Here is an 11325-nt window from a genome sequence, read left to right on the forward strand (position 1 = left end):
GGGCCACCCATAGATATAATTTTAGGTGGTGCCACATGTTTGTATTCATTTTAATTTTTATCTAATAATGTATTTAATTGGTAACACATGTTTTGTATGTAATGTTGGATTGATATTAACGATGTAAATTGTACACATTTTAATTTATATTTCACTTTTCTAATTTTTTTCTAAATTGTTGTGTTTCGTAACAGGTTCTATTTCTAAAACAAATTATGTGTGAACAGTTACTGGTGAATTCAAAAATACATTTTCAGACGCACTCCATTTTAAAAAAATGCCAACAGGAGTTTTTTCAATACATTTTTGTATACACCCTAATTTTAGTAAATGAAACAGTGTATCCGAAAATACATCTCCAGAATATCCTCGGAGACGAGATTGAGTTTCTAAGGTTCATATTGGACTAAAACTTGTATAAATACGAGTGTCCCTCATCTTGTTAGCACAAACATATACATAATATCTCAATATGTATATCTCGTTTTTGTCTACTTCAACGGCGAGAAATTCCTTCTTGAATTGAAATTCACAGAGATCACTCGTCTTGTCGATCTAAAATCCATACTAGAGAATATGTACTCAACCAATCAAAGAGTTGTGAAGCTCTATTATCGTTCATCTTCAATTGACAATGAGGGGAAGATATAATTCATCAAGTTTGAGTTGATGACGAATGAAGATTAACTGTTATGTGAAATACCTTTTATCGTTATGGAACAAAATGTCCGATCGAGCTGGATGTGAAGATTGCGAGATCGTCCGAAGATATTTTAAAGATGTTGAAACATCTTCAACCATCACTTAATGATGAAATGTAACGTTAAATTTAGGTTTTTCTCACTAACGGTGAAAAAAGTAATACCCTAAACAAAAGGGTGGTGAATTTTTCATACCACTTTCAGCTTGTTTGCTTTAAGGAGTATAAGCGTTTTCCAAATTTACAAACTAGATTTAACTTGCAATAAACACCTACTGAGAGTGTCGTGCACACGTCTTCTTGCTAATCACCGTGAAGGGATGTATTATTTATGGAAAATGCTTAATAGTAAGAAAAAGTGAAAATAAGAAAAACAAGAATAAATCTCAACCATTCTTTATCACAACCACCCCATGATCCCTATTAAAAAGGAAATTTAATTTATAATAAATTAAAAATTATCCACTAAATTAATGACACATGTACATTCTTGTGTTTCTTGTTCAACTTTTTTCGTACTAAATAGCATCACTCATTATTTATATCTCACTAATGTAACTAACAATTGTGATGAAAGCATGCAAGCAAATTAACATCATTGACCATAAGCTATATGCATATAACTGTGATTAGTAACATTTAAAAACACGACTAATTAAATGATTAATAAGTTGGTGTTAAAAGTATCCAAATATGGATTCCATTAATTAAATGATTATCCACCGTCCTTCTAAATTAAGAATAAAAAGTAAACGATTAGTCCTCAAGACTCTTCCGCGTGTGAACAGTTACAATGTGAGTGAGAGGCCAGTGTAAAGAAAAAGATTGACGCATGAATCGAATATTTTTATCAAATATAGCTCATTACAGCTAGTACAGTTGTATCACAAGATTTGATAATGGATCTTTTTATTCCATTATTGATGTCTTCTTTATTTCAACTTGTATATATTTATATTCTCAATGAATTAAAAAAGCATATACGTAATACATAATCATATTTTAATACATCAAATCCACGCAAGGTCACTGATAAACCACTTGAAACATTATTGTAATGGAGGTCTGTAGGGATGTTCAAATAAACCGGTTATTGGATTTATCCATATCCATATCCATAACCGGTTATTAAAAACCGGTTAATTATCAATATGGTTTTAACCAAATCCATATTTTGGATATATTATTAATATGGTTTTAACCAAATCCATATTTTGGATATCCATATCCAACATAAAAATTTAATTGGTCTATTATTTTTAAATCACAAAAAAATATAAATTTTTAAAATATTTTGCAGAAAGAAAAAAAAACATAAAAATGAAAAATCGAGTTTTTCGAAAGTTCGAAAAAATCGAATTTTCTGAAAATACCAAAAAAACGAGTTTTTCGGAAATACAAAAAATCGAGTTTTTTTGAAAAATTGAGTTTTTCGGAAATACGAAAAAATCGAGTTGTTTGAAAATACGAATAAATTCAGTTTTTTGGAAATACGAAAAAAATTGAGTTTTTTTAAAATAAATGATAAATCGAGTTTTTTTCGAAAAAGAAATGAAAAATTGAGTTTTCGGAAACACGAATAATTGAGTTTTTCAGAAATATGAAAGAACGAGTTTTTTCTGAAAAAAATAAAAAAAATCGAGTTTTTTCGGAAACACGAAAAAATTGAGTTTTTTTTGGAAACACGAAAAAAATCGAGTTTTTTTCCGTAAAAACAAAAAATCGAGTATTTTGAAAAAACGAAAAATTCGAGTTTTTTTGAAAAATCGGGTCTTTAAAAAATATGAAAAGTCGATTTTCCAAAAAAAATAATATTTTAATAACTTAATTTAAAATTAAATTTGAAAAATGAAATTTTTAAATTTAAAACCGGTTATAAAATTTGGTCATGGATATAACCGGTTTATAACCGGTTTTGAAAATATAAATCCGGTTATGAAAATTGGTTTTAAAATCCGGTTATACCAAATGGATAATATATGGATATGGATCGGTTATGGATAAAAACCGTCCATGAGCATCCCTAGAGGTCTGTGATTGACCGTTTCATCACCTTTAATAAAAACATGTTTTAATAAAGTATTATCGTGTTAGTAAACTATTGGTAATCCTCAATTAAGAGATTGATTATGATTTATGTAGGATACAGTTGTTGGAAATGATGCAATTTTTGTTAGGTGGGGAGATAAAGGTTTCATTCTCTTGCTTACCAAATCAAACAACTTTTTTTATACAAGATCATGAAACGTCATAAGGACCCATTTGCATGTGTTGATTCCTAACATCCTAGTCAGATCCAACATATATACACTAACATTAACATATTTTGGGTAAGAAGTACGATGAACGTGACAAGGAGGAATGGGTAGCGTATAAGTGGTGGGGTGCATGTGATGGAAAATGATCACACAGTCAACTATGACTCATTACTTGCAATTGAAGGTAAAAGAAATTGAAAAAGTTTTCAAACACACTTTTTATTACCGACGTATGCAAAAGTTTGGTTTTGCTTAAACGGGATCTAGAATTTACTTGTTGTATACAGAGAAAATGAGAATTCTAAAAGCTTTGTTTCCTTAAATAACTACATCTGACTCAGACTCAGATTCCATGCTACTTCCAAATACTAAGGGTATGCACACACAAAAACCACTTTTGATTCAAACTTTGTTTCACTAAACCCTAATACCATCCATAAGGTGTGGAGGGGGGTGTTAGAAGTAATACTAGATCAAATTACCCATATAAAAAGTAGAGTGGTACATAGAAAAGATAATATAGGTCAACAACACAGATGCATTCAGAAAAATGCATTATATGTCATACAGCAAACAGATTAAATTTAATCTGGATAAATTCTAAGATGTGTCTTACATAGGTTTGCATATTCAGTCAGAAAGAGATGAATAGAACTCCAGTTCTGTCGCATTATAGTGTAGCAGAGTTTCATTTTACTTTTAGTCACAGAGCCCTATCAGAACTTAAATGCCGGTATTCAATTCCTTTGGTCCATAGATCTTCTTTCTTCAATTTTCTGTCGCATTTTATATTGAAGTGTGACAGGAGCACAATCTAAAGGTGTTTCTCCTGAATAAGCAAGTAGCAGCGAGTTAGGGTTTGTATTCATTCAAGAAAAATATTGCCTATTATTACTTTCAAAACACTGTAGAGAATCAGGTTGAAACTGTAATCGGCTGATTTTTAGGAAAAGGAAAGTATTAATTACCTTGTGCATTTTTATACTCCAGGCTTGCCCCCGAATCCATGAGAATGAAAACTATATCAGTTTGATTGAACACTGCAGCCTATAGAGAATATCAGAATTAGTTTCCACTATATGATTAAGATAAACAGAATTACATTACATGCTTGCATAGGAATGAGTACAAACAAGCTTGCAGAAGAGTAAGAGAGATACCAAATGCAATAAAGATAGTCCTTGCTTATCTCTGTAATTTGCATCCACACCCTGCACATATAGAATTCATGAATAGTACTTCCCTCAAAACAGAAAACTATAAAGGTGCATCATTTGAAAGAAAAATACCTCCTTAAGAAGTTTTTTTACAGCAGCAATGTCACCATTTTTTATTGCTTCTCGTAAACCCTGAGAACATCACATCAAATTCACATATGACATGCAAGTCGCAACAGCTAAGTGATGCCATATAAGAAATTAAAAAATCTACACAGTAAAAAACATTTACCTCTCCATTAACTTCATAATCCACCTGGGGTTTGTTGGAGGTACTAGCAGATACATTACCGAGGTTAAACGTAGAACTGCAAATTTAACATCATAAACTATCAAATAATGATATCATAAAGTAATCAAGAGCATAATTAAGTTGTGAGTATGCAATTGTGACATTAGACATAGTGAGATGAGATAATTGCTTTATAACTATTCAACATCCAAAAGAAAATTTTGCATACTAAAAAAATCATGTTTTTATGACAAAGATGTCACTTTATTTCTCTTGTTCACAACAAGAAAGAATAAAACTATAACACAATCGACCAACTACCCAGGGTATTTTGGCTGGAGCACAATTCCAGAACATTCAGACAGAAATCCCCTCCTTATTTTCATGGGAAATGTTTTTTTTCAAAGTATAGACTTCAGCGGATGAGACATCGAAATGCTAAACTTTCCTCATTACCATCTCAACCAAGAAATTTATAAAATGCAACAACTTTTATATTTCTTGTCAATTGGAAAGTCAACTTCACTTCTAGGGAAGTGCTCTTTTTCTACTAGGACTAATGAGCTTGTAAAACTTGTTATTGTGTCGGAACAACACGTGTTAAGGAAATGAGAATGTGATTTCAAGCTTTCAACAGAAGAAATTCCTTTCTTATAATCCTTTCTTTTACTCCACCTTACCAGTTATTTTATACCCGGGCTGGAGAATTATTATTACCCAGAGATGCAAACTACATATTGTAACCCTCAACTGTGTACCAAAATTGATTCAAAACATGTATATTACTGATATTACCACAAAAATAATATCTGTCAATCAGTCCCTACCTAAACTTGTTCGTGGAAGTGGAACTTTTATTTTTTGAAACATTATCTGTCTTCTTGGGTTTAGGATTTGATGGAGCTGTAACAACTGGGGTGAATTTCTTCTGTCACAGAGAATGAAAAATAGAAAAATAATGAGTTTGTGGATTTCAGTAAAAAAAAAAAGTATCTGAAGACAAAAAGAATTATCACCTCCTGGGGGAGTGCATCAGAGGAAGTGGCAGGAGCTTCACAAATGCAAAGCGGCATTCCACACTTACACTCTTTAACACCCGGCGCAAGCTTATTATCTGCAATAGGTGTTCTTTTTGAATCAACATTTGCGTCGATATCTAATTCAGAAACTGCATTTGTTATGCTGTTTACTCCATCTGAAGAAGCTTGTGGTACACTCTTCCCAGATCTGTGCCAAATAAATTATGTAATGTATAAGTGTTTCCTAAATAATATTGATCTCATGTAGAAAATAATGATATCATTACATAAAGATGAAAGAAAATAGTATATTGTTGTTATAGTTTTAAACGAAATTCTAATGTCAAGAAATGAGACGGGCTTCATGTTGAATGGATGAGGGGTTTTGATATGTAACTGCAGTCCAAAATTGTAAGAGGAATAACAATTTGATAGTTTCTCAAGAAACGCATATAGCAGCTGAATTATTAATAAAAATATAGCATCAATCATGTAACTTTTGTAAGATTAGATGAGCAGCTTCTACTTAGTATAAAGTAGACGGTCTTTCAAAGGGAATTTCAATTTTACCAAATAAATATGTTGAGGGATTGGGTAGCTTTGCTCCTTTGATTGTTCTTTTGTTCACTCTTACAATTAAGCCTCTTATGTTTTGGTTTATTATCCTCTAAATTCATCCATGTCTTTATGAAATTCTTCTTATATCAAATTAAATCATTACAACTCTTGCATTTAGTTTAAAATGAAAATACTTTCTTCATCAGAAAAAAAAAAAAAAATATTACCACTGAATGTGATAAGTATCTAAGTACTTGGGAACCCACCCTTAAAAGCTAGCTATCAAGGGGGAAGAACCAAGCCACATATATGCTCCACCAAGCATCGCATACTGCTCTCGATGTGGGACCTGGGCACCCCATATTATCCAAGTCCTTATCATAGCACTGCCCCTAGGAGCCAACATTCTGGCGGTTGGCATTCTACGGCGCTTTACTCAGCCGTTTTTGGACATCCCCTCCATAGGTAGCCCTTTTGAGGCCACCAACAGCCAGCTTTGATACCCGTTGATAAGCATCTAGGCACTTGGCAAACCCACTCTTAAAAGCTACCTATCAAGGGGGAAAAACCAAACCACTTAAGTACTCCATCGAGTATCCCATACATCTCGATGTGGGACTTGGGCACCCCACAATACTCAAGTCCATATCAAAATGTTTGAGAACATTTTCAAGACAAAAATAACTAGAATACTAAGGGCAGCTAGCTATTGAGCTGATAGTCACATGGCATTGAACCCAAACTATAGACCAAGATGTGCTTAGTTCCACGGATTTGATCATTTTTTTAGGTCTGCATGGCCTCCCATGTAAACAAATAGGAAGAAGACTTTGTTATTAGGTTCTTCTTAAAACTATCTCGGGGCGAAGACTTTGGCCTGATCTCAGTAGAGTACCACTCCTTACTCAATCACAATAGTGTACTGGTCCTATACATTGTATACCAGAAAGAAATTCCAATAACAACTTCTGACATTTATGGTTAAAAGTATCACAAACTCCACCAAACAAGGTGGACAAATAAAATTTAACTATCAGTTGCTCATGATGTTGAACAGCTATACAGAATCCTAAAGACATATTGCCTTAACAAATGTGCTTTTGCCTTTTAGCATGCAAAGAAAAATACCCAGTTTCGTCTTCAAATGATAATTGAAAAATAATAGGGAGCTACAAATTTTATGAGGGAGTAATTAATCACGGCTTGTTGAAACAATCAGCACATACACCGCCAGTATTCGTTTTTTATGGAAAAATGAAATTCTTCTAGTATAAAATTAAATCCACATAACTCTTGCATATAGCTTAAATTGAAATTACCTTCTTCACCGGAAAAGACACAAAATATTACCGCTGAAACAGAGTAGTCAATAGCGGCCAATAGCGGTGTTATCCTGCTATAGTGGAGCGGTGCAGAACACTATAGCGGGCAGCGGCCTCTACAGGGTAAATATTGAACAGCGGAGCACAGTGGTTCTCAATCCGGAGCGGTTTCTGGCCCGCAATCCTTTTCTCCTCTAAAAAACCGAAATTACCCCTTAAATTTTCAATGTTTTAAGAGTAATTTTGGGTTTTCCAATCAAATTTGAGTTGAGACTCAACCTTAACCTTCCTTCATAGTCGTTTATGCACTTCAAGAGTCATGTGTGCTTTGATTTATGAATTTTATGAGTTGAGTCATTTCTTTAATTTTACATTAAATACATGTTTATAACTATTATATGTGATTTGTCAAAAAAAATGATCAAATATAGCAGTTATCCTACAAGACGCGATCCCGCTATCCCACTTTTGGGATCGGCTGCTCTGTGCCACTATCTGGAAATGACTACTTTGTGCTGAAATGCTTGAGAGCATTTTCAAGATAAAAATAATCTAAAACATCAAGATTAACTAGCCATTGAGCTGATAGCTCACATGGCACCAAACCCAGTCTTATAGACCAAGGAGTGTTTAATTCCACTGGTTTGATTCTTTTCCATGCAACCAAATAGGAAGAAATATCATGATGGATGACCTCACCTGTATTTTAAAAGGACACTTAACAAGTCTCTGGAACTATTTACATAAGAAATGCATTGAATCCGATCTTACACAACCACCGTACAACTAATACTTCACAAGTCCGCGCTATTTTTTCCTTTCTCCAATTGCTAGTAAGTTCCTAATTTCTTTTAAACGGAAGTTCACAAGACACTGAGAATTACAGCTACCTTAAACTCAACAACAAACTAAATTTCCACCCTTTTTATATCTCTGAAGTAATGTAATTGAAAAAAAAAAAAAAACAAGATACAAAGTTTATGAGGAAGTAATTTACCGCGAATTGTTGAAACAATCAGCACATACACGGACATTCGAGTAAATGCCAAATTGAGGTAAAGCCTGCATAGAAAAACATTACTCGACAAAGTTCATCAAGCATTATATACTTCCACTAATACTCAAAACAGAAGAAACTAAACGCCATACCATTTGATCCGATGAATGTTCATTGCACAATGTTCTCCCACAACACCGGCAGTGATGCTGCATACACACCACACAAAACCAGTTATCATCTATTTATGAAGATCCCCAAATTGATAAACATAGAGCAGAGTGTGTGAATTTAATATGATGCTAGAAAATGAAAACTGTGAAATTGGAATTGAAAAACATGCAAGGCGTGTAAGAGAAATGGAGGTATCTATCTACCCGTCTTCTGAAGGTGTTGAAACTGCAACTGCAGACAACGCATCTTGCTGCTTCTTGGAAAGGAGGAGCTTCTGCTGACATTTTCGGTTTTCAGCAAAATTAGGGTTTGTTCTTTTGCTCTTGCGAATTTTCAATGGTTTTTGTTCATCAATTCGTCACCGAGTGCGAAGGATCTGTTCTTGCTTCAATGGAGAAGTTGCTGTTGGAGATTGTGATCTTCCAATAAATTTGTCAAAAAATAAATAAAATAGATAATACAAATAGTAATATTAATTAATTAATAATAATTTTTTAATTTTGTTATTTTGGGTCAAATGTGGACAATAGGGAAATTTTAATAATACAACCTATTTTTTCTTATACACCCTTCCATATTTCCTAGAAAAATGTTTCAATTTCAACCCCTCATTCCGAAAAAACGTATATGGTACAAGGATTCAAGAAGACGTGACATCTACCAACCCATACACCACTATAAAACTTATAGAGAATATGTTACTCCACCCTACGTGTCTCTCATGCATCATACGAATTGTCTAAAATGTCTCTTGTTTTTGTAAATGTACTTCTGAAATATTTTTTTTGTTTAAAGTTGTTTTGTTCTGTAGATGCACCTGCGAAAAACTTCATGAGATACATCTATGAAAGCATTTGATGTTATATTCGCGTCAGACTCTTCTCCTCCCTCATTCTTCACTTTTCATATTTTTAAACTCTCAATCTCTCTCAACATCAAAAATCAAACTTCCACCAAACTCTGTTGTTTATTCTCGAGTTTGGCAGTGAACATCGACGTCAACAATCAACACATTCCAACATCTTCAAAACTCAATTTAATCGATAAGGTTTTGAGTTTTCGAGTTATTTTTTAGTTTTCTTGTAATAGAGTTTTAGTAGATTTTTAGATGTAGAAATCATTCGTTAGGTTTAGGAACATAATTTAGAGACAATGTAGGTAGTGTTTGATGTGTAGAACAAACTGATTATAGGGTGAAAATTGATTTTTTTTCTCTTCCAAATAGGTGAATAGTGACTTACGCCATTTTTGCGTTCCTGAAGTTGCAGAACCTTCTGTAGATGCATTTACGGAACATATGAAATGTTAGGTCGTTCCGTAGATGCACCTACGAAACAAACCCAAATTTTTGAAATGTTAGGTTGTTCCGTAGATGCATCTACGGTAGATTTTCGTATGTGCATCTACGGAGGTTAATTTATTTATTTTTCTTTTTTAGTTATAACTAAATTGTATCTCACTCGATTTTATTTGTAATACAATGCAGATATTATGGCCGGCCGTCCATACCGCATTATATCTGGGAGGATTATACAACATACCTCCATGCGACGTGCACGGATGCAAGTAGTGTCACTAGTTACGGATGGAGCTGTCGTTCCTACACATGTACCTGCTACACCTGTTCCAGCAGGAGTGGAGTCTTGTTGAGGGGCCTTCCATGACTACTACTTCATCACGGAGGCCTCGACTACTACTTCATCATGGAGGCCTCGAGATGATGGTGAGGGTTCCTCACAGACGCCCTCCGCTCGCAGACGTCGTTGGGACAGTTCTTTTACTCCTGTGCCTGTGCTAGTGATGGCCGATGCAGGATCTCCGGTGCCACCTCTTGAGTTGCACGAGGATGATGAGGTTCCGGAGCCTGTCTAGTACCCGGAGGGTCCTATAGATGCATCCCTGTTGATCGAGTATGCAGATCATTCAGCTAGGCATATTTAGGACGAGGAGTTAATTTTCTTTGGTTATTACTTATTACTTTTTTTCTTCAATTTCTGATTAATTTTTTGTAACTTTGCTTATTATTAACAACCTTTTTTTGGAAAATTCCAGAATAGGAATACCCAGAAGTTCTACAACCATGGGCGGAAGATTGCAGCTCTAATGCAGCCTGACGAGGCGTGGTTCAAGGATGTCCTCTCAGCTTCTGGGCTGAAGGACCTCTGTCAGGTCGGGTTCCACACGATAAATAATGGGATGCTGATGACCTTTGCAGAAAGGTGGCATTCAGAGACTTCGTCATTCCATCTTCCCCAAGTCTTTCTCTGTCACTGTCGATGAATCGAGGAGGTCCTTAAGGGTTATTTTGATATGTTTCACATTTTCGAGGTCGGTAGGGAATAGGGATCATGATCGACTTCCCTTCACTGTCTTGGCACGCTAATTTTAGGTGGGGTGGGGATGCCACTACATCTAATTTTGCTAGAAAGGATTTCCCCAGGATACTACTGAAGGCGCTCCTACACGAAATTTCCAAGAAGTTGGGGGTTACCTGTTAGCGCTGTAATGTGGCAAATAAAAGATTGGAAGTATTCGGGGTTTTATCGTATCCACAGGGACCGGTGTGAGGGAACAAACGTGGTTCAACTTTTTTCGCGATTCTGAGCTTAGGTTAAAATGGGTTTAAAGTAAAAGGTATTAATAGGTAAATAAATACATTCTTCAAAGAGAAAACTTATCAGGCATGAATATAAACTACTCGTCACAAACTTAAGCTTATCGATCAGCTGTACTCAACCTACAATACTCGTAAAAATCATCACGTATCTCTCACATCAGTGTCCATTTATGCAACACATACGAGAGGTATCACAACTAAGGTTATGACTAACACAAAGTTGCGAGAACA

General features: G+C 34.5%; 1 protein-coding gene across 2 annotated transcripts; it reads right to left on the reverse strand.

Annotated features, from left to right (window-relative positions):
* Positions 1-3445: 3445 nt before the first annotated feature.
* Positions 3446-8917, reverse strand: LOC131630153 (uncharacterized). 2 transcript variants are annotated; one of them, XM_058900951.1, is made up of 10 exons: positions 8681-8917; positions 8456-8512; positions 8304-8368; positions 5424-5634; positions 5235-5332; positions 4408-4483; positions 4248-4307; positions 4119-4169; positions 3927-4005; positions 3446-3787 (listed from the first exon to the last, which is right to left on the reverse strand). In XM_058900951.1, exons 1-10 carry the CDS (start codon positions 8759-8761, stop codon positions 3696-3698), a joined length of 870 nt encoding a protein of 289 aa, XP_058756934.1. In that variant the 5' UTR covers positions 8762-8917; the 3' UTR covers positions 3446-3695. The 2 variants fall into 2 exon arrangements, with proteins under 2 accessions (XP_058756934.1, XP_058756929.1); XM_058900946.1 differs by having other exon boundaries at positions 5235-5335; positions 8681-8916.
* Between the last annotated feature and the right edge of the window lie 2408 nt (positions 8918-11325).

The sequence above is a fragment of the Vicia villosa genome, linkage group LG1, assembly GCF_029867415.1.
Source record: "Vicia villosa cultivar HV-30 ecotype Madison, WI linkage group LG1, Vvil1.0, whole genome shotgun sequence".
In the NCBI taxonomy this organism is placed as follows: domain Eukaryota; kingdom Viridiplantae; phylum Streptophyta; class Magnoliopsida; order Fabales; family Fabaceae; genus Vicia; species Vicia villosa.